The following is a 24,330-nucleotide window of genomic DNA, read 5'->3' as shown; positions in this document are numbered from 1 at the left end:
CGCAGGGTGGAGCCTGGACCCACCTGGCTTTAACCTATCTGGACTATTTTGCAGCATTTATTCTTATTTTCTGCACATCACAACATAATGATTTTGTGGTTAAATTGACCGATTAAGCATATCTCAATTCATTTGGACAATGGCGAACTGAACTTTTCACTTGGCTTTTCCCTCATGGTTTGGGATTTCGGTTTTCCTTGTACAGCAATACGGGATTGAAAACCTAAGCAGCCGTCCTGATATTTCTCAATATTTCTCTCCGGATAGACCGTTACGCACGGTAGTCTGTATACCCTGACCTGTATATTGAATAGGAAGGAACGTACAAGATGGATCTACGAGAAGAATATGAAAATGGTAAAGAAAACAGTGATGATGTCGGGAAACATGAATTTTTCATGAAACAAGCACTGCTCATGGTACTTAGCCCATTACCGTGTAGAATGAAACACCAACTTACTATGTGGCCTAGGGCGAGAGAGCTCTGGAAGTTGGAGAGACCCCCGTGGGGTGTGTTTTAGTGTTGGATGGCAAAATCATTGGCTCCGGGATGAATGATACTAACAGGTCCATGAATGTAGGTCTACTATGTGAGGGAGAGATATAGTCCTTATGTTCATCTATAGAGATATACTAATACGGTGATTGAGTAGGGCACGAGACATGCAGAGTTCTTAGCGATTGAAGAAGCACTTCAAACCTACCCCCAGTCTATCTTTTCAAAAGTTGACCTTTATGTGACGGTTGAACCGTGTGTGATGTGTGCATCACTTCTGAGACAGTATAGAATCCGTCAAGTTTACTTTGGCTGCGCCAACGACAGGTTTGGCGGTAATGGAAGTGTTTTGTCCTTGCACTCGGAGTTAGTGATCTTACGAGCATCAACTGGTGTCGAAGCAAATTCTGACGAAGAGCCTCAATTAGTTCTAGTGTAGATCCGCCTTATCCAGCACACCAAGGAATCTTTCCCAAAGAAGCGATTATGTTGCTCCGACGATTCTATATCCAAGAGAATACAAACGGTAAATTCAGTCAAACAAAAACATGCTATATTCGTGCTGATGTTTGTGACACAGCACCTAATCCGCGACCAAAGCGAAATCGCGAGCTAAATATGGACTTCTCAGATGAGGGTTAGGAGAAAACAAAGATACGGAGGAAAGAAAAAACGCGACTCCACTATTGCCTAGTAGTAAGCCGATTTTTAAAGCGTTGAGAAATCATGTGATTCGGACATGTTGTTATATAAATACATGCGACAATAGCTGGTAGCCTGGTTGATTTCTGAGAATGTCACAAATTACAGGCTTCACTTAGCCAAACGCTCCGATTCAAGCTCCCTCTCGGCTTGCTGGTAATATTTCGCTGTATCTACACCGTGCTGAGGGGAGAAATTAGAGCAGAACACACAATATCACACAGCAGACTCACCTGATTGTGGTTAACAAGGTTGAACCATGGAATGACGTGAAGAAATAACCCGGAGAAACGAGAGTTGCGGGTAGCGACTCCTTGTAGATATTCTGATAATTGGGATGTGCCGTATAGCGGTTCGCCTTTCTTGACCTTGTCCACCATTTCGCGCATATCAATTTGAACCTCTCGTGCGTTTTCTGTGAAGCCGTAGAAGCGATCTTTGGCCAGCCGTTAGATACCAATGTGGACCAGGGGAGGCGAAGCGTACTTATAGATCTCTGATAAAAGATGTGCAGGCCTCCAAGAAGACCAATTGCCGTAGCCAGACGCATAACTGGCGCAAAGCCTCCTTTTCCAACATGAGACGGGCTGACTCTCTCCATCACCCAGAAGGCAATGGGGGATGCGGCAGCCATGCTTCCACCGACGGCGTAATCGGAAGGCCTGGCGTAGCCGAAAACTCTTTTGATATGTCTATATGAGGTCAGAATGTATCAATTCGGTACGGGAATCGTTCTCTTCGTACGGATCAGAATCAATTAACTGGATGGAGGTTGTCAGTATAAATCAGTCGGGACGTGTGGATTGACTTCTAAATTACCGGGTAGTCGGTCTTGGTCCCTTTTGGGGGGACCAAAACCTTTGGTGGTTGGGTGGCCATTGTGTTCAACAAGTTTGCTGGCCAGGGATTCGGAATAGGACTGCAAAGGGCCTCGAAGACACTGAGCGTATCGTGAGGGACGGATGCTTCATGCAGTCTTGTGGTTTGGCTTCTCGTCCCGGCTACCCCCGATTGGGGCTAGCTCTTGTGCTAAGCTCGGTCGCAGACACTAACCATGTATAGATGCGCTTGCCCAGTTAGGCTAAATGTCGCGTCGTACGCCGCCCGTCGCGGGTCCCTGCCACAACACGAACGATGTTCCATGGCAGGATCTGACAGAAGCCAGAAATGAAGATTCATGGCAGATTAAAATACCGCCAAAATGTCTGACGTTGATGATTTGTTTGACTATGATGTTGGACTGGACGAAGTCTTAAAGAACTTGCCAACTGTTCAGAATAACGATGCCTCGAATGCTTCGAAAGATATTGACTTGCCTGATTCCGGCGCAGTGTTAGGTCTAGACGCAGACTTGAAGGTCACCAAGCAAAGAGCACCAGTGGCTAAACTTGATGCAGCTCGGTAAGGATTAGAAATGAAGAACAATAGCAATCACTCAGTCTAACATTTTATACAATCAACAGTCTCCTCTCACAGAATGGCATTCCTAAATTGCGAAAGAACGCAAGGTCTAAATTGAGACTTAAAGGCAAAGGCCACGAAGTCCGTCTCTACTTTTTATATATTTATCAATAATTTGCTGAATTCTCTAGTTCTCCGACCTAGGTCGCCTCCTCAATTTCTATCAGCTTTGGCTGGATGATCTATACCCACGGGCCAAATTCGCAGATGGCCTTGCTATGATCGAAAAATTGGGGCACACTAAGCGTGTTCAGATTATGCGTAAAGAATGGATCGATGAAGACAAACCTGATCTCAAAACCTATACATCCCCGTCACAAACTAGTTCCAACGAACCTGAAAACACGCGAAAAGAGGATGGACCAGGAAATGATATCGATGACCTTTTAGCTGAATTGGAGGGCCCAGAAGACCCTAACGCGTTATGAGCGAAGATAGGAAAGCTTTATTGAGAACAGGCAGCTTCTACAAGCTACGCAGCCAAGATGAAAGATAGGGCAGGGGAGTTACTCCGAGAGATTTCCTACATAATTGTCGGAGTATTGGGATAGCCTGGGCTCCTCTGCGATGAAATCTCGTATTGGTGGAGAACCATCATGATCTACACAATCATCGAAGTGATGCTTTGGGCTCGCGAATATGTTTCAGGCAACACATGAGTATTTGGTTTAATCTAATCTCAGAAGCATGCTTCTCTCACCATCACATTACCCAACAAGTTGTTTACAGGCCGAACAATCATCATGCATCTTTACTTGTTGTTCCATGTCCCAACCACATCGTCCACCAATCCTCTATACTCCCTCTGTTTGAAACATTGCTCGAGGAAAACCTTGTATTTCACAGCAAGGAGAGCCTTTTCATGGGCATCCGTCGTGGGGGAGACCTTTCTGCCTGGTTTGCTCATCTTGTCCATGATAGCCCACAAATCCTCAGTCCTGCCTTCTGCATCTGCACTCGCGGCTTTGGCGCCCAGCATAGCAGCGCCGTGGCAAACTGCAGCCTGAACGTAACGTGGGATCAGGACAGGAACGTTGCAAGCTGACGCGATGAGTTTCACCAGGATTTCATTTTGGCATTGAGACCCAGACATGAATATAGAATTAATGTTATGGCCCGCGTTGTTCAGTGTTTCCACGATCTGTTTGGTTTGTAGTGCAATGAATTCCAATGTAGCATAGTAGTAGATGGAAAGCCCGTCTACGGATTTGTCACTCGAAAGTCCGATAACAGCTCCCGACATGGACGGGTCAGCGATCGGAGAGCGGTTCCCAAACAGATCACCGTAGAAGAAGAAATGACGACCCAGGTATGAAATGCTTGGGGCTCCCTGATCTTCCATCATTTCCTTCAAATGCTCATTGAGGTACTCGTAGATATTTGTGTGGTACGACTCAGCAATCGAGGTTGCTTGATTGAAGGCGGGATGTGTTTCGATGACGTGCTTGAGTAGCTCTCCAGTAGCAGATTGTCCACCCTCGGCCATCCAGAACCCAGGCAAGATAGTGTCTCGGTACGGACCCCATACACCATTTACAAACACAGGGTTGGGGGACATAGCGAGATGACAAGTTGAAGTACCGGCAACGGCTGCTAGACGGCTGAAGGCCTGGGTACGGTCGTTCGATGCGACTTCCGAGTCTAATTGATCGCCATCCAGGTTGACTTTTGCACCAACAGTGCCAATCCATCCTGCATATGCATCTATGACACCGCTACCAATTGCGATTCCAGAGGGAAGCCCTAGATCAGCAGCAGCCTTTTCGCACAAGGTACCCACGAGTTCTCCGGCACTCAAGTACTCACCATTCTGAATGACATATATGAGTTAGCTTCTTGGTGATAACAAGAGAAAACAGCGGTCGATCGAATATGTGCATAGCGAAAGAAAAGGCTCACCACCCCGTTGACTCCTCCCATGCGCTTGTAATCCTCAGCCACGAGATCTTCAAGGCCAATTTCGTTGAGGAAATCGTCCTGCCAGCCTTTTACACTCCCATCAACCCCAACTGGGACGAAACCTTGTTTACAGACAACACTGCAGTAGCTTCGCTTCTCGTTTCCAGTGGCGATATGAGTCAAAGCATCAGCAAGGTCGTAGAATTTGCATTTGTCGAAAAGCTCCTTAGGCATGTTGTTTTTCAGCCATAGAACCTTAGGGATTTCCATCTCAATAGACATTTTCCCGCCTACGTAGCGAAGAAGGTTATGCTCTGTTGCATTGATCTTTTCTGTCTCTTCGACGGGACGATGGTCGAGCCAAAGAATTACGTTACGGTCAGTGTCAAAACTGGGTCCTGTCACAGATACAGGCTCGTCAGTCTCGGTAGAAAACACAGCCAGCGAGCAAGTAGCATCAAAGCCAATGCCACGAATCCACGACGGGTTGATGTTATGCTGGCTGATAGCTCTCTGCACCGAGATACAGATGCATCGCCAAATATCAGATGTGGATTGCTCCTAGATAAGAAACACTAGTCAGATATTCAAGTCGAGAGACCAGTCTTGCAGATATCACGTACATAATATCCTTGCTGAGGCTGCCATAAGCCGATATTTTCAGAAGCCAGTCCAACAATGTCGCCCTTGTCGTCAATAATACAAGCGCGAGCACTTCCAGTTCCAACGTCGATTCCAATGTAGTAATCCATTTGGACCTGGATGCCGTTTCGATCATCCATAGAAGCCTGCCGCGATGTCTGTCTTGACGGGCGACGATACGGAAGAGAAGCCATGGTTTAAGACTCAGGAAGTGACGGCCTAGTAGTACGAGTCCACGTAGTTGATGTCGACACCGACAATGGCTTTATTGGTGAGGATGGGAACACAAAGGTGTGACAGGGTGTGTAAAGTAGTTGAGATAGCAATTGAACAATGGAAAGTGCAATAGGAACTCCGAAAAGCTAAGTAATCCCACGAAGTTGAAATTTAGTGGGCATCCAGAACATATTTGGCTTAGTTGAGAGCAAGTCGAGCCGGAATAAAAAAGAACGAAGAAACAAAGCCAGGATGCGATGCGGTGAAGTCATGTGGGCTGCAGAGCAGATGAAAAGTGGGTTACTGATCTCCGTTTTCCATCAACGGCTGCGTCATTGGCGCAGCTCGAGAGCTCAACGACAGCCGATAAGTCGCTGTGAGTAAGCTTCTGGCCCCCTTTCGATACGATTATTAAGTGTTCCGCAGCATGCTCCCACACCGAGTGGTTGTATCCCACGTAGAGTGGGTGTAGTAAGTCAGATGGACATCACTTTTGCTCTCTCAGAGTGCCAAGACCTATTCGTTAGTAATATTCTGTTAGAGTAGAACGCCTGAATACACGATAGTACTATCAATTGGCAATGCTATTGTTTCGACTACAAATAAATGCCCTTCCATGCCACATGCATAATTCTCCTATACCTGTATACCATTCCCTACGAGCCAGTATTAGAGCGGAGAATATTTATAGTTAAAGTTTTCAACCTAATCTTGAAAAGCATACATCGTATTGAGAATGCATTGAATAAGGATGTTTTAAACTTCACTAGAGTCAGGCACAGCTGCAACTTGGCCTATATCTATAAAGTACGAAGTAGAATTACATGGCTGCTCAATAGGTGCATTCGAATAGCCGCGATTACCGACCAAATATGGGCCTGGAACACGACGCCAAGCGCCTCCAAGCCCGTTCCCTGTTCACATTGCAGGTCTACTTCCAGACCTTTCCCAGACTCACTTCCTTATCGTCGTGTTTGTTGAGGATCTTAGCAGTAGCTAGATCAAAATCCTCCTGCGTCACGTGAACGCGTCGTTCACGCAGAGCGTACATGCCCGCCTCTGTACACACACCCTTCAACTCAGCCCCAGAGCATCCGTTCATTTTTTCCGCAATCTTGGTCAGGTTGATGCCGCGAGTCAAGTTCATTGACCGGGAATGAATACGTAAAATATCGGCGCGAGCTTCCACCCTATAGAGTAAGAAAGATGGGTTAGCATAACACGGTCAGTGGCTCAGTAGAGATATTAGGAACGTACGTGGGTGGTGGAAATTCAATCTTTCGGTCAATACGCCCTGGACGTAAAAGTGCTGGATCGAGGATGTCCAGACGATTTGTGGCCATGATGACTTTGATATTCTTGGTCGGCTCGAACCCATCAAGCTGATTAAGAAGCTCAAGCATGGTACGCTGAACCTCTGAGTCTCCGCCGCTGCTTCCCTCCACTCGACTTGAGCCAATACTATCGATTTCATCCATGAAGATGATGCTAGGGGCATGTTCTCTTGCCATCACGAACAGTTCACGCACCATTCGGCTTCCCTCACCGATATACTTTTGCACCAGTTCGGAACCGCTAACACGGATGAATTTGCAGTCTGCATGGTGAGCGACGGCTCGTGCTAAAAGGGTTTTGCCTGTTCCTGGAGGACCATATAGCAGCACTCCCTTAGGCTGGGCGATACCTAACGATTCGAAAAGCTCTGGGTGTTTCAGACCAAGTTCGATGACTTCCTTGATTTCCTTGATTTGTTGGTCGAGTCCACCGATCATATCATAAGTACTGTCCGGAACCTTCTCGACCATCATCAATGAAACAAGCGGATCGACAGATGATGGTAGCATCTTTTCGAGTTTGTATGTGTCCGAAAGCAAGGAAACACGTTTCCCGACCGTCAGCTTGGAAACATCGACACTATCGGCAATGTCGACGACTACAACGAGTAGGTAAAGTTAGCAACTTATGACCAGAGAGCATCATGAGCATCCAAATAAATCCGACTTACCATATTTTCCCTCTGGGTGGACCTTCACAAGTACCTTTTTAGTACCCATGACTTTCACTACTTCACCAACGTAGGATCCGGGCTGTTGTAACAACCCCAATTCTTCTCTTAATAGGCGGACTCTTGAGTTGTAGTCATTACGCTGAGCCTCTAGCCGCCTCAGAACAGCTTGACCTTGAATGATTTCGAGCTTCATGCTCTCGATCTTATTGTGGAAATAGTTGTCCAGCGCCATGATGGGTAGGTAGCAGAGGAAGGAGACTGGCGCTCCTGTCTTTGGCCACGGTAAATCAGGATGACAAAGGATGCAGGAAAAAGGAAGTTCAAAATAGAGCGGTGTCAGAGTAGACAGAGGAGGACACTGCAGATGGACGCTGGGTCTTGAGATGTTGATGGAGCTTAGGCATGGTGGAATGACGGGGCGACGGATGGATCGATGAGCTTCGACAGAAGGCGCACTAGCCACACTGGCTCGCTGGCGGCTGGCAACTGCTGTGGCACAGGCTCCCCACCCAGGAGCTATCATCTGCAAGCTAGCATTCGACTGACATCAACAATAATTGCGGGAAAGGTCGTGAATCGTGTATTTCAAAGATGATAACTGAAGATTTACACAGATACACGCTGCTGCTGTGATAAAATCAACACAGCGGCGAAGCTACAGATGCGCTGAATAAGTCTTAAATACAGTCAGCCCACCTTCAATGGTAGAGAGAAGAGACGCGACCGAGCTCTTCGACGTGTAGTACTCCGAATATAGCAGCGATGGCCAAGTTATATAGGATATATTAATATTAATTCCAATATTGCCCATAATCCAAGGCCTGTCGTTAGCAGTAGCGTTGGTAGAGTCTCATCCCGTGAGGCATGCACATGGCCAGGTGATGAGCTACCATGCCTCCGCTTTGCCCGTTCAGCCTACTTCCCCTTCACTCTCTTACCTCCTAGGTCGCAGAGATCACACTATGCTACGTCAGAAATATGCCCAGATAATCGCAGAAGGGATACACTCCGCCTAGATTACTAGCGGGAGCTCTACGTGTCACTCCAAAAAGATACGGGGTGGTGAGTCTCAACTGCGGTTGTAGCCTACACACCCACCTGCGGCGTAAGTCGCGATGGCGAACAACCCTGCAAAAGACGGCTCTTTGCGGTCTCAAGACGATCCTAGAGGCGAAATTGAGCAGTCGACATTTGTTCCAATTATCGAAACGGATGAGGACTCATCGCAGGAAACACTGCGGCGCTCTAGAGTAACTGGGAGAGGCGGTTATGGTATGCGTCGCAAATTTCACTCTTCTTTCACCTTTTATCACCACATTGATGTATACCTCTAATATTCACTGACTGTAGGAACAATCGACGTCTCTGAATCAACTTCCGCACGAATGCCTTACACGGAGGAGGACGAACCTGCCTCAGGCAACGCCGAATCTTTTGCAACGCTGCGTTTGGTCCCCAGTGGCAGCCAGAGCGATAAGTCCAGAAAACCCACGGCCATTCGACGTATGTCATCAAAACGACCAGCTCCTTATCGTGGCCAGGAATTCTCAGTCGATGATGACCCGCAAGAGGTTGAGCAGGACAACGCCTTACAACAAACAAGTAATCCCCCTCAGCCATCTCCAAGGATCACTCCTCAAGCAAGGGGAACATCTACTTTGAGAAGGAGAACAAATGTGGCGACCTCAACTCTGTCTCGTAAGGCTAGTTCCCAGGACGACGAGGATGACTTCATGCTTCCAGAACCTGGACCAAGCACTATTGTCGAAACCGATTCGCAAGACCAAGGAGAAGACGACGGTGCCAATGATGATGACGATGGGCTTAGTGATGCGGAAAGTTTTACGTTGCGAGACCGCCAAGAAGCAATCAATGAAACTCATCCATTCGGTATCAGGATTTGGAAACCTGCTTTATATAAGAAAAACCGTTCAGTTGAAAAGACAGCGGAAGGAGATATTCACTCCTCACCAGGTGGTCGCGTTAGCAACATTCTATTTTTTGTTAATATTATGTGGACTTTAATTTTTGGGTGGTGGCTTGCGGTCGTTGCTATGTTAGGTGCTATAGCTTGTTTTATTTGCATCTTTTCGCCGCAGGCAAAGGATTATGGCAAGGTATTCCTGGGCTTGTCCCGCTACTTGTTATACCCATTCGGATCCTTCGTTCGACTAGAGAGTGACGAGCACTACTTTGAAGAGGATGAAGGAGAAGGACGAAGTATCAGCGAGTACGAACAGTGGCAGAGCGGTGACTTGGAACACGGGCGGCTGTTCTTTGGCCCCTTGAATAATCGGTCACTTGTTGGCCGTCGGCGAAATAGCATTGACTCGGGCTTTAGTGAGCACGACAGTCTCCTTGGACGGACTGGTAGAACTTCTGGCCGGGGTAGTAATGCTACCAAACCAAAACGGCGGTTATTCGGTCGAGGAGAATGGAGCTTGCCTAGAGTTGTTTTCTATGCCTTCTTTTATTTCCTGACAGGGCCGTTGATGCTTCTGGTTTCACTAATTTGCTGGCTGCTTGTCTTTTGGATACCGATGGGACGAGTTATGAACATCCTAGTAGACCATCTTCGTCGTCATCCCCTTGCTTTATCTTTTCATTCCGATACAACCTACACTCGACTACCTTCTGGCTCTTCTTCATCTATTCTTCTTTGCACTTATCGGGCAGCTGGTACACGCTACTGGAAATACACAATCGATGGAACTAATATATTCTTCATCAATCTTCTCAGCATCGTCATATTCGCCATTTTTGACTACTGGGTATTGGATGTGGCTCTCGGTGTCAAATCTTGGATCACTCATCCTGGATTTATTTTCATTCTTGCTCTCTTTTCGATCATTCCGCTGGCGTACTTTATCGGTCAGGCAGTGGCCTCCATTTCAGCCCAATCTTCCATGGGCTTGGGTGCCGCTATTAATGCCTTCTTCTCAACGGTTGTCGAAGTGTTCCTTTACTGTGTGGCTCTTGGAGAAGGCAAGGCGCAGTTGGTCGAAGGTAGCTTGATCGGTAGTATCTTCGCTGGTATTTTGTTTCTCCCAGGACTATCGATGTGTTTCGGCGCGATCAAACGTAAAACGCAGAGATTCAACGTCAAATCGGCAGGAGTCACGTCAAACATGTTATTGTTCGCCGTCATCGCTGCTTTTGGACCAACCCTATTTTATCAGATATATGGCAGTGTAGGTTTCAGTTCTTTGAAAACTTCAGAGTGAGTGGCTAATAGATACTAGCATGAATTGATATGCCGATCATGTGTTCACATGGCAGGCGAACGTGATTGTCGTCGATGCTATTTCTCTCAAGTACCCGCTGTGAATGACAAGTTTTTCCAAAAAGCAGTCCAGCCATTTTGTTGGTTTGCGGCATTCTTTTTGTTTCTGTCATATGTCATCGGTCTCTGGTTCACACTGAGGACCCATGCGGCCGTCATCTGGGCAACTGAGGCAGACGATAAGAAAGTAATTCAAGCCACACACGAGAATTTCCCGCCTGAATCAAGGCCAGCAAATTTGGTAAATGGGCCGAGTATCTTTGGTGCTGACTTTCATCGGAGTAGCATCCGCGACTCACAGCTGTACAAACGGATCTTAGGACATTCATTACAACAGGTTGGACTGTCGGGAAATTGGGATCCGACCGATAGCAACCTCACTACGGATGGAGTACCACCTCACGCTATACCTCCTTTGCAAAGGACTAACGACGATCCAAATCGATTGAATCTTCGTGGACTTACAGAGGAAGATAATGAAAGCCTGGCCCGCCAACTAGCCGAGGTTGCAGCAACTGCAGCAACAGTAGCTGCCCGCGACTCTGCAAGGTCCTACAGAAAAACATCGGTTAATCCTCAAGGAGCTGTACGGACTGAACAAGCTAAGCATACAGCACGGCCAGGGCATAATACCGAGGAGCAAGAGGACATGGGTGTGCTAGTGGAAGGTTCACACAACAGTGGTGGCCATGACGCACCAAACTGGAGCAAGACGAAGAGTTCGGTCATTCTTCTTTCAGCCACAATTCTTTATGCAATCATAGCCGAAATGTTGGTCAACACCGTTGACGTCGTGCTGGATAGCGTGGACATTGACGAAAAGTTCCTTGGGATCACATTATTTGCGTTGGTTCCCAACACAACTGAATTTCTGGTATGTGCTTCCCCAAGATGATCTTTCTAGTAACCTCTACTAACCTGTGTAGAACGCAATTTCTTTTGCTATGAATGGAAACATTGCTCTTTCCATGGAGATTGGCTCGGCTTATGCTCTTCAAGTTTGCTTACTTCAGATCCCTGCTTTAGTACTATACAGCGCTATGAATGCCCAATTTGTCGATCCTGCTGACCTCGGCAGTCATTCCTTCAAGTGAGTGCACCCGCTAGACTAAACTGTTTGATGGTTGAAACTGATCTCAAGCACAGTCTTATCTTTCCTCAATGGGATATGGTGACTGTGATTCTTTGCGTCTTCCTGTTATCATACGTGTACGGTGAAGGAAAGAGTAACTATTTCAAAGGCTCGATCCTGGTCCTCACTTACCTAGTTGTCGTGATCGGCTTCTACTTATCTGGTTACAATGACCTCGAAACCCTAGGCATCGATCGATTTGACACTCTAGCCCTTGGAAGCTCGGAAAAATTCTTCACAATCGGACAACGTACAAACGGTGTCGCCTTTTCTCCGTCAGAATAGGGCTTGAAATGTTTTAGTTGCTGTCTGTGTACTTTGTTGTTTAATCTATGCGTATACGTCGTGGTTGACCATAACAGGCTCTTTGCTTTATTATAATTATACATGCCGCTTCATTTTGGACTCTGCATATAGTTACCCTTTTGCATAAGTTTGGTGTTCATGATTTCCCTCGTCTTGTAATTAGAGGCTATGTCATTCGAGCTTGACAAATTCTGGATTTCTCTCGTAATCATATATCGACATATCAACGAAGTAACTAGTTTGTAACTTCTTCTAGTTCATAGCATATTTCACCCGCGAACAGCGCACCCTAATTCTCGTATAAAATCAGCATTTTGGGGCCCTTGATATGATACACCACTATACCATGCTTACTGTTTATGATTTTGGTATTTTCCCCGGGTTCTAAAGCCCCGGATGTTCTTGCTGGTCGCAGGTTTTTGTATCGCATAACAATGAAACTATTTCCATCCATATATATATATCCAGGAATTCTTTTATGCAGAAGATACCTACTTTCATATCCCTCCCAATACGTAATATATCCCAATTAAAGCACCAACAATGGGGTGAGCTCTATACATATTCCCATGCTAGAATGTATCATTTATTCCAAAAATATTATTTTCTTCCACACAAACCCCCATCACCATAAATCTAATACATACATTACAATCAAAAAGCCCCAATTTCAGCACCAGCGCGCGCCAGAGTTTCATATACCCGAGGCTGTAATTTATACCTAATCATGCCGGAAAATAGCATCAAGTCTTTAGCCATCACCAGCAGGTCTTCTGCTAGCGATTCGCGGATCGCGTTCTCGTATGCACCAGCGTAAAGCCGCTCTCTCTCGCGGCCGATACAGGTTATACTCCAGATGATTAAATGGCCAATGTTGCGAGAAATCACGCTGGGTAGAGATGCGAAGGCCTGGGTTGCGTTGCGAATATATGGGACAGAGCCTTTGGCGCGCAAGGGTAGGATTTGCAGTCCGTGGATTGCCTTTTTAGAAAAAAAAGTCAGTAAGAGTAGGATATAACGATAGAAAAAGGGGGAAAAGATTACATCTAATGCCTGAGCCCAATTTCCAGCTTCGATTAAAGTCTTTGCTTCCATCATTCGCAGCAAGATGCCGCATGCGTCACGGTTGATTTGGCGGATTTTCTGATAATAAAGCGCGTTGCTGTTGTACAGGCTAATCATGTTTTTCGCCAAAGCCACAGGGTCGTCTACTGTAGTCAGGCTGAGACTGCTACCAGGCTCTGATGAGCCCGAAACCTGACCCGCAGTTTCGCCTTGGCTTACTCGGGGTTTCAAAGGCTGGAAATCCGATACCGATTGACCTAGATCCAACGCAACAGTATTGGATAGTGCGCGGTTGATGATTTCAATAACGTGGTCGTAGTCTTCAGCCAGGTGATAAAGAAGCACGGCGTCAGCAACCAGTCCTTTGTCATCTGCCACGGCTGCGGCTTGCACTGTAATAGTCCTTAGGAATTCTTCTTGGTCTACGAGTTTGATGAGTCTCAGGCGCCGCTCAATGGCTCCTTTGATTCTCACGCCATCTGCACGAATATCGCCGAGCAGCTTGGCGAAATCGCGGGTCTCCAAGATGAATTCTCGCAAAGCCTCGTGGCATACAGAAGCTTGGGACTTTCCAAGAGATCCAGGAAGATCTGCATTTAGGCAGATGAGTGCAAAATAGTCAATGGCTGCCTCAACATTTCCTGTACGAAATTCACGAGTGTACTGTGTGATTAGGTATGCAAAGTTGATCTGAGGGAATTGCTGCGTGGTAAAGGATACTTATATCAAGTTAGTAGGTGTTAAAAGTAAAAGGTTTTTTTTTCACTTACGAATCTCTTCGCCTGCTGCATAGAAATCCGAGACACGCAAAAGCCCGTAATAGTCAAGTGCGACGGCGAAATGTACGGCGCTGACTGGGGCATGGGAACCAAGGTAGGAAACGGCGTGTTCAAACATGCCACCTAAGATTTGCAGCAGGAAAAACGTTCCGTACCCCCCTGGTGAGTCTTGGCCTTTTGCAAATACTTTTTGGCCAATTTCAGAGATATCTGTCTGAATGTCTTCTAGACCAAACACATCTCCAGCGATTTCTTCAACGCGATCGTCTTCTCTAGCAAGAACAAATTGCAGCCACATCCAATCTTCCACATCTTGACCGACACCATCTAGTCTCCTGCGTACAAGATCGCAGCGGCCAATGATTTTATAACAGGCCATACGGTAAGGATCGACGGTGTTCTCTGGAGCGTTTCGTAAACGTTGTTGATACTCCCCGTTGATCTTTTGCTGCAAATCTCTTGGTAATCTCCTATTTTGGGCATATGTTGTCATGTAGGTCACAAATTTGTGGTCGAGTGATCGGAAACCTGGATCCGCACTGACATATTCCGCAGCTTCGTTCACAAATCCGCAGCGTAGAAGGAAAAAAATCAATATCCAACAATAGTCGTCACCAACAATCTGCAGCTCTGTTCCATCTGCGGCGAGGTCTTTCCTGGCAGCACGTAGACGAATGTATCCACGTATCCTATTGATAGTTGAAGGGATTCCACCGAGTTGGGCTTCCCGTGGGTTTTTGGCTATTGCGGCTTCGACTTCCGAATAAAATGACGCTTCTAAAAATTGTCTCGAACCTTCGACTATTCTCTTTCTCAGGGCCGTTGCACCTTTGGAAGTGGAGGTCTCATTCAGATAATCACTAGCAAATCGCCTTTCCTTCAAAGCACCGGGGTCAGCGAAACTGGTGACATTGTTTGCTTCTTGGGTAATTGATATCAAAGCGCGATATGCGTCTGCCAGTTGTCGTGGTACCTATTGATGTTAGTTTATAAATGATGGCATAGAGAATTATTTTATAAGCTTACATCGCCACCAGCATGGTTTTCAACTTCTGCAAATTCATGAAGAACTGAATACGGCCGATCTTCAAGCCGGGCTTCGTTGAGACGTCGTACTTTCTCGCCAAAAATACCCATCTTTTCCCGTAGAAACCGGTTGTCCGGACTCTGTGATGATGGGTCCCCGCGGTCATTAGGGTCGGCAAATAACTGGGAGCTAGCAATTGGATTTCCTGGTAAACCAATCACGGATTTTTCGAGAGCAGAGCGCCCAAAGACACTTCGAGTACCTGATGGTCCCGTAGGCCTGACTTGTGTAGACCCACGGCCAAAGGAGCTCCGATTTGGCTGGTCACCACCCATGTCGTCTTTAGATGAAAGACCGAAATGATGGAAAATCCTACGGCGTTGGTCATCCCAGTTCATGTTGACTTTCTCCTCTAGAAATGCATCGAAATCACGATTGACGCGGGCGAGACTCTCTGCAACCATGGCCTGTCGCCCACGCTGCTGTATAGATCTCATGAACTTTTCATTATCGGGATCAAAACTATCCATTTGTTTTAGAGAAGCGGACGTTGAACTCTGAGAATCGAGAGCTCGCAAGTCGCGTAGAGCGTGTCCCGGGGATATCCCAGAGGCTGCAAGTAGGTAATGTCTTTGATCGCAGATCACATCAGAACTATGAATAATATGGCTTTTTGCGCGTTGAAGCTTGACTCACGCTTTATGATCCCTGCCTCCACTCTGGGGTTGTTTGGAGTCGGACGCACCGAGCTCCCTGGCTTTTCTGCGAATATCATCGAGCCCTAATTGAAGGCTTGGCAGGTCTCCGAAACTGGTGTCATGCGAAGCTGAAGCAGCGAATGATCGTTTTTTCCCTCTTTCAAGCAAGCCCTTAAAATAGGCAGGCTGTGTGTTTTGAGACGACTGCGACAAAGATTGTTGGAAGCCTTGGCTGATGTCTTGCGGCTGGTTTGAAGGTCCTATCGTGGAAAATCCAGAAGATGCGGTCGGGTTGTAAGATGAGAATATGCTTGCTGACGGTTGCGGCGCTGTTGAGCCCGTAGGACCAGCAGTCGCGCCGAACAACGAGCCAGAAAACGAGTTGGAAGTCATTGTTATTGCTTAACTGAACAGGTTAAAGAGAGTTGCGGTGAAAACTTTTTGTGTAGGTGAATGCCCACCAGCACGGCGAGCTTGCAGCACTGGACAGCAGCGTATTTGGAGAGTAGCAAGACCACAGCCTTGAAAATGCAAACAGAGGCCTGTGATGCTGGGCGATCTTGAAAGCTTTCCAGGGCGGCGGATCATTGATTTGCCGAAGTCTGTAGAGTAGGCTTGGCAGTGTTTGTCCGCGCAGAGCCCCACGCAAGATTCCAATGCACCGCAAACAATTCAACAACCATTTCCTATTAAATACGCTCAGCCGCCTCTCTGAGATATTTGCTCCAGCTCCGACATATCCTGGACACTATTGAATATTGCTTCTTCTCAATGCCAGCCTTTCAATCCAAGCCGTTCCGGCGTGCTACCACTGCTTCGTCCACACTCGGAGAACGACTAGGTGCAATCTACAGAGCACGACTACCCAGGCATCCATTTCTCCTGTTTGGGCTTCCCTTTATTGCTGTTATCGTTGCAGCGTCATTCGTCATCACGCCTGCCACGGCGCTGCGCTACGAGCGACATGACCGCAGGGTGCGGCAGCTCAACCAAGAGGAGGTCATGACGTTAGGACTCAAGGGGGAGGATGGAGAAGAGGGGATTAAGAGAAACCCCCGAAGACGAATTATTGGCAGCGAAAGGGAAGAATACTATGTAAGAATTTGGATGGGCTGTAGTATTGGTAGTAATGGGGACTAATTTCTAATCTCGATGACAGAGGCTTATGGCCAAGGACCTCGACGATTGGGAACAAAAACGAGTACAGCGATTCAAAGGAGAGCCAGACGGCCGGTTGTAGTTTTATTTCGCATGTGTCGTATTAGCGTTCATCATCATCTCTACTATTTGCATTGCGTCCTTCGATTTCGTCATCGCTACACGGGGCTGGTTATACCCGCAGTGAATATTTGGTTTTGGAGTCAATTAGGTTTATGTCTAAAGTCAGATTCATGCATGATGTTATTCTTGCGTGGTGGTAACTGCTGTATATAATATTGTACCTGTCAAAGACTGAAAGCGTAGTTCGGATTGATGCGTAGCAATCAACCATAGCCGCCACCCATAGACATTAATTATTAATACTGGAACGCAGTAGAGGGTCAGCCATAATAATCGCGAAATACATAGCAACATAGATACGATTATTAAGAGTGCGAGTAAGACGACGCCACAACAGCGCGATTGGTTCCTGGAGGCGACGCGGGTTCCAGACGGGCCTTTTTGTGTGGGATAACGTCATTTCCAGCCATGTTTCTCCGGCACCGCTGCAGACCACTTTGGCGCTCTCCAACCACCGCGGGTCCAGGTTTCCCTACTCTGACCCGCATTTGTCACTGGATGTTCCTCGTGTACGAGAGAAGTGCTGATCAGTGATATCAGCATTCCCCACTGGAGCCTGCCAACTGAAGGAGACGCTGTCGAGTTGTATCTTCCTTCGTTCTGTCCCAGGTCGAGTGTTGAGATCATCTGTCAGAACCGAATTACGAGCGTCAGGCTACTTGCTGCCGCATTCCAGAGACCAGGACCACGTCCAGGCTTATACGTACATCATAGTGCTGTGGTTTTAAACGCACTTCGTCGAAACACGCGACAGACGAACTATATGGGAAATTCGCCTTGACAATGTCCCAGGCTTGTTAACCGTCACAGCGTTACTCAAGGTTGCAAGATGGATAAAGGCTGTCCTTGCTCATACACATCAACAGACTTCCCCATAGACTGCTTGCTTGCATCCTCGACCAGATGAGATCCGCCATGCGAGGATCAGCGCCCGGGCAGTCGCCTTCGTCGCCCTGGACTGCAGATTATTTCCCGCATCAACATGGCGACGTTTCGTACACACCGTCTGGGCTGCCATTGCAATCGGCTGCCTTCTCCATGCCGTCTCCGTTCCTCTACCCGGGATATTCCTCAGAAGTTGGATTCGCTAGTTCGACGAGTCCCAACTATTTCGGGATTGTTGTCGACAACTCGAGCAATCCGCCTGGGTCCAGCCCGGGCCCTTACACGAAGAAGAATTGGGATGCATTAGCCCAAGCATCTTCCTCACTTCCGAGCCCACGACAACAGGCTGTTTCGCCAAATATGTCTCAGAAGCGACTTTTCGAATTGGCTGGATCTAACCATGCGACTAGGGATCACCACGTTGACTATTATCAAGAACCCGTTGCTCAGAACATGAATTCCAGGGCGGATGCTTCATCGAAACGTTCTCTACCCCAAGATGCTGGCTTTTTCTCTTCCATCCAAACAGATAGGCGACAAGGAGACATCGATACGCATAGGAACGAGATGGATATCGATCCTTCCAACTTCTCTCCACGTCGCGCAGAATCGAATAAGATTTCCAACCCAGCCGTGAAGATTCAATCCTCTTTGAACTTACCAATTTCATATTCTCCCGATACTTACCAGTCGGGTTCTGATTCCAGCCAGCCAAATACAAATGCATTGCATGAAAACCCTAAATTATCTTTACCTATAGATTCAGCCCGAACCTCGTCGATCAAAGGTTCCCCTCGGCGTGCAGAGACGCTTCCTATTTCACTAGGCCAGGAAAACGCCAATTTCATTTCTGCACACGACTGTGCAGAGCTACTTCAGACCGCACCGGATCAAACTCTTCTCCTTGATGTACGGCCGTATCCTCAATTTTCCCGGTCAAACATCATGGACTCTTTAAACCTGTGTATCCCCACAACCCTTCTCAAACGGCCTTCTTTCAACACCCTCAAACTCAAGGACACCTTTATTAGCGAATTGGAGAAACGCAAATTCTCCTCGTGGAAGACCTGTACTCACATCATCGTTTATGACTCAAACACTGAGCATCCGCGGGATACGGTGCCGCTAATAAATGTTCTCAAGAAATTCAAAGCAGAAGGCTGGCATGGCGAAGGAGGGATGCTGCGTGGGGGGTTTGCAGCCTTTACTGCCCTTTTCCCGAATCTTATTCGAGAGCAGCGACCAAATGGCGAGAAGCCTCCAAGCAAACAACCCCGATCAATGAGCCTAAGTTTACCGTCTGTCGCCCCAATCGTTGGTGGCTGTTCATTACCTGACACCTCAGCTGCCCAACCTTTCTTCAATAATATTCGCCAAAACATGGACTTGCTTGGCGGTGTTGGACAGATGCCGGTCAAGCTTCCAGATTCTCTAACATCGGCTCGTACCAAACAACTTCCTTTGTGGCTACGTAAAGCGTCGGCTTCCGAAGACCAAGGGCATGATGTGTCACAAAAATTCCTGAAAATTGAGGAGAGGGAGTTGCACCGTATGCGAGAGGCACTAACCTCCAATGCGGACTATAAACAACATTCGTCTACCAAATTCCGTGTTGCAGGAATCGAAAAAGGGTCCAAAAATCGGTACAATGACATTTATCCTTTTGATCATTCGCGAGTTCGACTTGAAGGTATTCCTTCTGGTCACTGCGATTATATCAATGCAAACTATGTTAAGGCGGAGCTCTCGAACAAGAGTTACATTGCAACTCAAGCGCCTGTTCCGGCCACGTTCGAGGTAGGTGCCAGTCATGAGATATTGAAGTTTACACTAGCATCTAACATTCTGCTTAGGATTTCTGGCGTGTCGTTTGGGGACAAGATGTTCGAGTTATTGTCGCCCTGACCGCTGAGGTAGAACGGGGACAAATTAAATGCCACCCCTACTGGGAGTCTGGTGATTATGGCCCTTTTAAAGTTAAAATCCTGGGTGAGAGACGCGTATCCATGGACTCGAAAACGACCAAAAGCCCTGCAATACAGGACACCCCCTCGCAACAGCCTTCAACCTCGTACTTGAAGTCGCGTGAGGGAGATTTACACTCCCCCAGTGACGAGTCCCCTTTCATTCTTGTGCGGCATTTCGCCTTCTCTCACTCTTCTTATCCCTTTAAGCCGATACGAGAGATTACTCAACTTCAATATTCTTACTGGCCAGATTTTGGAACCACGTCACAGCCGAACCATCTATTGAAACTAATTGAGCAGTGCAACAAAATCACGCGAATGAGTAGTGGACTGAGTCTCAACAGTGATGATATCCAACCTCCTGGACAGCGGCCCATTCTGGTACACTGCAGCGCTGGATGTGGCCGGACAGGCACTTTCTGTACGGTCGACAGTGTGCTGGACATGTTGAAACAGCAACGACAAGGTCAATCTTCCAATACAGCCTCTGCTGGTACAGACACCAATAAGGACTGGGTGCACAATGACACTATAGATCTCGTCGCAAAGACCGTCGAAGATTTCCGTACGCAACGACCAAGTATGGTACAGAACCTCAGTCAGTTTGTGCTGTGTTATGAAAGCATTTTGGAGTGGATAGTTGCGAACACTGGTGAAGAACTGATCTCATGATAGCATTTAGCATTAATATGGCATAATGCATGTAGAGGATACCCTTTTCTTTCTTGTGGAGCATTATTATTTGGTATTTGTTTGACTTGGGATTGCGATTGATGACGGAACACGATTTTGATGTTTTTATACACATAGAACATTGAAGGAATGGAACACTTCTTCCAGTGAAGCGAGTATCGGCAACCAGTAATCAATTCTTCAATATCCACAAGATAGCATATAATAAAACATGTCAATTGATGCTTGCCAGTCATCAATTGATCAGAAGAGGGCTGCATAAGTCGAAAGCAGTTAGCGTTGCTTCCCTCTCGAGCCTTGTCTATCCCCGCCGATCCGTGCTATTAGGCAACATTCGTTTGTGAATATGTATATATTTCTATTCCTCTCGACAATGCATTCCAGCGTTTGATTTCCCAACGTAATCTCCTCAATCTCCCCCAAAACGACCCGAGTTCAGCGCGGGGTTAGATCAAACCTCCCAAACAACTAACTACAAAAACAAAAACAAAAACAATGTTACTCGATCTACCGACAGAGTTGATCCAGCTTATATTGAAACATGCCAGTGCATCATCTTATACCCAAATAGCTTTATGCTGTCACTATCTCTACACGCTCTCTTCTTCGCGAAGGAATCTGATTTTGTTTCATTTGAAGCGGGTTCCAGGCGCAAAAGAACAGTTTGACCATCTAGACACATACTCACTGTTCTTGCTGCTCAGGAAACGAGTCACAAAGTGGCTCTTTAATGCAAGGACATATGCTGGTCGTAAGCTATACACCGTCAATCTCGAAAGGCCCAATACTGGGACTTCGTCTTTGGGTTACATAGGCGGTTCTCCATTGTTCGCGTGCGTGTCCAAAGAAGATCAGCGAGTTCATCTGATACATGTAGATTTGAATGGAACGGTGTCACTAAAAGGGACATTAAAATGCCCTCCACAGATACAGAAAGAAATATGTGGAACCATTGTTAAGACTGCCTTTACGCACGACGAAGCGCTGGCTATTCTCATACGCGGGCAAAATCGTAACGAGCAAACAGATTCATTTACAGAACTAAGTTTTGTGCAACAAATCCGAGCGCAAAACAGCAACGAACACTATCTTCTATTACACTTCCCACTGATCGATTCTGATGCTCGTCCCAGCGTGTGTAAAATATATGGACGCGGTGAATTCGAAGTAGCGGCCCTGGCTGTTGATAGTAAATGGCGTTTTGCAGTATCGTGGCATCACACTGATTTTGAAGAGCATCATGAGGTGATTTCCTACGAAGCCAATGATGATATATGCCCTGATGACCCTTCTCTTTCTTGTAAGTAGTTTCGTTCTAATAGGTAATGACACATCGCTAATATACATCCAGATCTCAGTTATCAAGAGAAAAGTGTCGTTGATGAAAATGGAGTATGGCCCAAATGGAGAACCGAAGATCCAGCGCGATTTGACGAGCAATCGTTCTCACAATTAGGGCCAGTAACAGATATCCAATACCATAATCGTGGCCGCCAGATGCTTTATTCCTACAGGGGATCAACATTGTTCAAATTTTGGCAAATCGTCCTCGACACTCAACCACTGTCTCTATCCTCTGGCTATATCAATCGCTGCGCGGTGTCTCTTAATCGGGGTGAAAGACGGATCCCATTCACCGTCAATATCCCCTTCTTTGGCACTCACGTGGAGGAGCCAGAAAACGACTTTTGCAGCCATATATACCTCTCCTTTGGAACAGCAACTCACCCGTCGCATGACTGTCCTATCGCTTGTATACTGAAAAAACAGCGACTATGCGAAAACCTGACTACGCCTCATCAGTATGACAGTGAACCGTACTTTGATCCGCAGCTGTGGTCTGTGGTGGCCCGGCTCTGGGGGTATCCCAGACCATCGAGCACATTAGGCTGTATTTTCGCGGCTTCGGCTGGGGGTACACGCGTGGCCGTCTGCCACTGGGATGTTCTTTATGTTTGGGCATTGGATCCGAATGTACTGGTGCGAGAAACCAGAGAAAAGGTCAAAGCCGAAAGCCAGTATTTTCCGCCGACCTGGCGCGCTGAGACTAACTTGATAGAGCTACGTCCGGCGGTGTTTCGTCTCGATGCAGTTGGCTTCAAGCTCATGTTTACTCAAAATGAAGATATTATTATGGTGCTGACTGATAAAGGGTTGATGACATGGGACTTGAGGCCGCAGGGAGAACGACGGCGGATAGTATCGAATATTGATACCAGCATTCAACCGTAGACTGCGTATCAGTGGAAAGCAGATCAGCCCGACTTGCCTTGACTGATTGCATTTGTACATATGTACCTCACACGAGTAACATTTCACACATCCAGCCACGAAGGAAATATAACCTCAATGACCTACTTAAGTTTAGCGTACCAGGGCGAGACGGAATACCATAAGTATATTGCCACAATAACACCATATCATATCTATTCATTATTATACAGAATCACCGCCCTTCCCCTCCGCCTCCCGACAGGGCCAGAAAGGTCACTATCAAGAACACCCACCAGTACCTACACAATATACACTGTTAGCAATCACCACATCCACAACACCACCATCTTGAACATAGCGTAGGGGAAAGAGACATACTTTTGAAGAAAGGTCTTCTCCGGCTCCTCCGTATTCGTTCCATCCGGATTCACCACAATGGGCTTATTCAACTCCGGCAACGCGCCAGCATCTGGAAACACAATATCCACATCCAACGCATTGCCATCCACAGACTGTTCGGGATGCGCTGATAGCGAAACATGATATAGATCATCCGCCGGACTCAAATACAAGTGCAGTTTCTGGCGGTGTCCCGTCGACAACGCTGACTGCGAGACGAGGCTGCCAACCCATTGCTTCGAGCGGGTTGCTGAGGACGAGGTGAAGAAGCCTACGCGGACTAGGTTTTGCGTTGTCTCGCTGCTGTCTTCACGGGGAGTTGTTAAGGAGGGCGGCGTGTAGGAGAGGACATTGCTGTCGAGGGTTCGTGGGTCGTAGCTGATTTTTGCGAGGAGGGAGGGCTGCGGGGAGGTGAGTGGCCAGTAGAATATGTCTGCGGAAGAGGGGAGTTCGGTCGCCTGGCAGACGACGTATCCGGCGAGAAGGTGGAGGAAGAGGAGAGGTGTTGAGAGGAGGCGCATTTTGTCTGCTTCTGTTCGTTGGTAGCTACGTTATGGTAACTATATGGACGGAAGTTGAACTCGGGTGGGTTAGCTAGCTCTGGCAGCCGCTAATTGGTCGACAGCATACATCAGATTTTTAATAATAAAATAGTACAGTGAATATTCTGTTATTATTATTATTATTATTTCCTAAAGATGTCAAAATAGCTCGATTGGGATTACTATGTGATTGAACCAATCAAGGCATTCTTGTCCATGTATTCTGTCTTCATATACCTGCAAGAATCTCTCTCTCATCTTCAATATTCAGTCATCTCATTGAATGGCTGCAAACGACTTTCAAAGCGATAAGAATCAATGGGGTCTTTAGACTAGAAGAATATTCCAGCAGCATATTATTATCAGCTTTGTCTGTCAGTGCCTGGGGCAACGAGATCACGTGAAACAAACGGATATCCAATATTAAATAATATCCCATGTTCTTGGCATCTCGTCCATCCTACTTAATATCGGCGTTACACCAGACCAAAATTATGAACAAGCGGTGACACTCCATCCCATTCACACTGGGAATAATAATACGTATCGATCTGAAAAATGGGAGCAGTCGTGACTATCTTGGCAGACTTGGCTGAGACCTTGAGTTCTCAACTATCGACCTTGGCGCGGATAGT

The 24,330-nt window shown here is 47.0% G+C and overlaps 11 protein-coding genes across 11 annotated transcripts; 6 read left to right on the top strand and 5 right to left on the bottom strand.

The window, feature by feature from the left end:
• Window positions 1-58: 58 nt before the first annotated feature.
• On the top strand, window positions 59-1,283 carry BGW36DRAFT_63202 (cytidine and deoxycytidylate deaminase zinc-binding domain protein). The gene is made up of 5 exons (XM_046222479.1): window positions 59-419; window positions 473-577; window positions 654-862; window positions 925-1,022; window positions 1,077-1,283. Exons 1-5 carry the CDS (start codon window positions 330-332, stop codon window positions 1,136-1,138), a joined length of 564 nt encoding a protein of 187 aa, XP_046067175.1. The 5' UTR covers window positions 59-329; the 3' UTR covers window positions 1,139-1,283.
• BGW36DRAFT_389725 (putative NADH-ubiquinone oxidoreductase 21 kDa subunit) lies at window positions 1,005-2,152 on the bottom strand. The gene is made up of 5 exons (XM_046217387.1): window positions 2,018-2,152; window positions 1,943-1,959; window positions 1,685-1,890; window positions 1,432-1,634; window positions 1,005-1,381 (listed from the first exon to the last, which is right to left on the bottom strand). Exons 1-5 carry the CDS (start codon window positions 2,075-2,077, stop codon window positions 1,310-1,312), a joined length of 558 nt encoding a protein of 185 aa, XP_046067174.1. The 5' UTR covers window positions 2,078-2,152; the 3' UTR covers window positions 1,005-1,309.
• A 247-nt stretch (window positions 2,153-2,399) lies between these two features.
• On the top strand, window positions 2,400-3,087 carry BGW36DRAFT_306434 (replication fork protection component Swi3-domain-containing protein; the record flags this gene model as incomplete). Its single annotated transcript, XM_046212150.1, has 3 exons — window positions 2,400-2,599; window positions 2,662-2,740; window positions 2,791-3,087. The coding sequence occupies 3 exons, from the start codon at window positions 2,400-2,402 to the stop codon at window positions 3,085-3,087; spliced, it is 576 nt and encodes a 191-aa protein (XP_046067173.1).
• Window positions 3,088-3,410: 323 nt separating this feature from the next.
• On the bottom strand, window positions 3,411-5,394 carry BGW36DRAFT_364523 (putative FGGY-family carbohydrate kinase; the record flags this gene model as incomplete). Its single annotated transcript, XM_046214562.1, has 3 exons — window positions 3,411-4,469; window positions 4,559-5,119; window positions 5,182-5,394. The coding sequence occupies 3 exons, from the start codon at window positions 5,392-5,394 to the stop codon at window positions 3,411-3,413; spliced, it is 1,833 nt and encodes a 610-aa protein (XP_046067172.1).
• Window positions 5,395-6,100: 706 nt separating this feature from the next.
• BGW36DRAFT_389719 (putative proteasome regulatory particle subunit Rpt6) lies at window positions 6,101-7,827 on the bottom strand. Its single transcript, XM_046217386.1, has 3 exons — window positions 7,422-7,827; window positions 6,674-7,349; window positions 6,101-6,606 (listed from the first exon to the last, which is right to left on the bottom strand). The coding sequence occupies exons 1-3, from the start codon at window positions 7,654-7,656 to the stop codon at window positions 6,348-6,350; spliced, it is 1,170 nt and encodes a 389-aa protein (XP_046067171.1). The 5' UTR covers window positions 7,657-7,827; the 3' UTR covers window positions 6,101-6,347.
• A 510-nt stretch (window positions 7,828-8,337) lies between these two features.
• On the top strand, window positions 8,338-12,551 carry BGW36DRAFT_329051 (calcium permease family membrane transporter). Its single transcript, XM_046212786.1, has 6 exons — window positions 8,338-8,696; window positions 8,775-10,615; window positions 10,667-11,581; window positions 11,634-11,797; window positions 11,854-12,440; window positions 12,500-12,551. The coding sequence occupies exons 1-5, from the start codon at window positions 8,540-8,542 to the stop codon at window positions 12,122-12,124; spliced, it is 3,348 nt and encodes a 1,115-aa protein (XP_046067170.1). The 5' UTR covers window positions 8,338-8,539; the 3' UTR covers window positions 12,125-12,440; window positions 12,500-12,551.
• A 23-nt stretch (window positions 12,552-12,574) lies between these two features.
• BGW36DRAFT_63156 (Nup93/Nic96-domain-containing protein) lies at window positions 12,575-16,261 on the bottom strand. The gene is made up of 5 exons (XM_046222478.1): window positions 15,713-16,261; window positions 15,016-15,646; window positions 13,981-14,962; window positions 13,190-13,929; window positions 12,575-13,126 (listed from the first exon to the last, which is right to left on the bottom strand). The coding sequence occupies exons 1-5, from the start codon at window positions 16,105-16,107 to the stop codon at window positions 12,800-12,802; spliced, it is 3,075 nt and encodes a 1,024-aa protein (XP_046067169.1). The 5' UTR covers window positions 16,108-16,261; the 3' UTR covers window positions 12,575-12,799.
• Window positions 16,262-16,376: 115 nt separating this feature from the next.
• Window positions 16,377-17,367, top strand: BGW36DRAFT_389713 (cytochrome c oxidase assembly protein cox16 mitochondrial precursor). Its single transcript, XM_046217385.1, has 2 exons — window positions 16,377-16,809; window positions 16,874-17,367. The coding sequence occupies exons 1-2, from the start codon at window positions 16,486-16,488 to the stop codon at window positions 16,952-16,954; spliced, it is 405 nt and encodes a 134-aa protein (XP_046067168.1). The 5' UTR covers window positions 16,377-16,485; the 3' UTR covers window positions 16,955-17,367.
• A 666-nt stretch (window positions 17,368-18,033) lies between these two features.
• BGW36DRAFT_306404 (protein-tyrosine phosphatase-like protein) lies at window positions 18,034-20,519 on the top strand (the record flags this gene model as incomplete). The annotated part of the gene is made up of 2 exons (XM_046212146.1): window positions 18,034-19,677; window positions 19,734-20,519. The coding sequence occupies 2 exons, from the start codon at window positions 18,034-18,036 to the stop codon at window positions 20,517-20,519; spliced, it is 2,430 nt and encodes an 809-aa protein (XP_046067167.1).
• A 516-nt stretch (window positions 20,520-21,035) lies between these two features.
• BGW36DRAFT_364518 (uncharacterized protein) lies at window positions 21,036-22,772 on the top strand (the record flags this gene model as incomplete). The annotated part of the gene is made up of 2 exons (XM_046214561.1): window positions 21,036-21,840; window positions 21,892-22,772. The coding sequence occupies 2 exons, from the start codon at window positions 21,036-21,038 to the stop codon at window positions 22,770-22,772; spliced, it is 1,686 nt and encodes a 561-aa protein (XP_046067166.1).
• Window positions 22,773-22,924: 152 nt separating this feature from the next.
• Window positions 22,925-23,796, bottom strand: BGW36DRAFT_63138 (uncharacterized protein). The gene is made up of 2 exons (XM_046222477.1): window positions 23,784-23,796; window positions 22,925-23,733 (listed from the first exon to the last, which is right to left on the bottom strand). The coding sequence occupies exon 2, from the start codon at window positions 23,672-23,674 to the stop codon at window positions 23,078-23,080; it is 597 nt and encodes a 198-aa protein (XP_046067165.1). The 5' UTR covers window positions 23,675-23,733; window positions 23,784-23,796; the 3' UTR covers window positions 22,925-23,077.
• Window positions 23,797-24,330: the final 534 nt, after the last annotated feature.

Source organism: Talaromyces proteolyticus (assembly GCF_021365285.1).
Source record: "Talaromyces proteolyticus strain PMI_201 chromosome Unknown BGW36scaffold_13, whole genome shotgun sequence".
NCBI lineage: Eukaryota > Fungi > Ascomycota > Eurotiomycetes > Eurotiales > Trichocomaceae > Talaromyces > Talaromyces proteolyticus.
Note: the sequence above shows the minus strand (reverse complement) of the source record. Positions and strands in the feature narration are given on the sequence as shown.

Bases quoted from the DNA above. Each gene is read 5' to 3' on its own strand.
- BGW36DRAFT_63156 (XM_046222478.1), bottom strand. From the start codon at position 16,107: ATGACTTCCAACTCGTTTTCTGGCTCGTTGTTCGGCGCGACTGCTGGT. The intron at 13,930-13,980 runs GTAAGTGAAAAA...ACTTGATATAAG, and splicing joins TGCAGCAGGCGAAGAGATTC to TATCCTTTACCACGCAGCAA. The intron at 13,127-13,189 runs GTAATCTTTTCC...TTTTCTAAAAAG, and splicing joins ATTGGGCTCAGGCATTAGAT to GCAATCCACGGACTGCAAAT.
- BGW36DRAFT_389725 (XM_046217387.1), bottom strand. From the start codon at position 2,077: ATGGCCACCCAACCACCAAAGGTTTTGGTCCCCCCAAAAGGGACCAAG. The intron at 1,635-1,684 runs GTACGCTTCGCC...GGCTGGCCAAAG, and splicing joins CTTTTATCAGAGATCTATAA to ATCGCTTCTACGGCTTCACA. The intron at 1,382-1,431 runs GTGAGTCTGCTG...TTCTCCCCTCAG, and splicing joins ACCTTGTTAACCACAATCAG to CACGGTGTAGATACAGCGAA.
- BGW36DRAFT_389713 (XM_046217385.1), top strand. From the start codon at position 16,486: ATGCCAGCCTTTCAATCCAAGCCGTTCCGGCGTGCTACCACTGCTTCG. The intron at 16,810-16,873 runs GTAAGAATTTGG...TCTCGATGACAG, and splicing joins GCGAAAGGGAAGAATACTAT to AGGCTTATGGCCAAGGACCT.
- BGW36DRAFT_63202 (XM_046222479.1), top strand. From the start codon at position 330: ATGGATCTACGAGAAGAATATGAAAATGGTAAAGAAAACAGTGATGAT. The intron at 863-924 runs GTTAGTGATCTT...AGCCTCAATTAG, and splicing joins GTTTTGTCCTTGCACTCGGA to TTCTAGTGTAGATCCGCCTT. The intron at 1,023-1,076 runs GTAAATTCAGTC...TTTGTGACACAG, and splicing joins TATCCAAGAGAATACAAACG to CACCTAATCCGCGACCAAAG.
- BGW36DRAFT_329051 (XM_046212786.1), top strand. From the start codon at position 8,540: ATGGCGAACAACCCTGCAAAAGACGGCTCTTTGCGGTCTCAAGACGAT. The intron at 10,616-10,666 runs GTAGGTTTCAGT...AATAGATACTAG, and splicing joins TTTATCAGATATATGGCAGT to CATGAATTGATATGCCGATC. The intron at 11,798-11,853 runs GTGAGTGCACCC...TCTCAAGCACAG, and splicing joins CTCGGCAGTCATTCCTTCAA to TCTTATCTTTCCTCAATGGG.
- BGW36DRAFT_63138 (XM_046222477.1), bottom strand. From the start codon at position 23,674: ATGCGCCTCCTCTCAACACCTCTCCTCTTCCTCCACCTTCTCGCCGGA.
- BGW36DRAFT_389719 (XM_046217386.1), bottom strand. From the start codon at position 7,656: ATGGCGCTGGACAACTATTTCCACAATAAGATCGAGAGCATGAAGCTC. The intron at 7,350-7,421 runs GTAAGTCGGATT...TACTCGTTGTAG, and splicing joins CCACCCAGAGGGAAAATATG to TCGTCGACATTGCCGATAGT. The intron at 6,607-6,673 runs GTACGTTCCTAA...CTTACTCTATAG, and splicing joins ATTGAATTTCCACCACCCAC to GGTGGAAGCTCGCGCCGATA.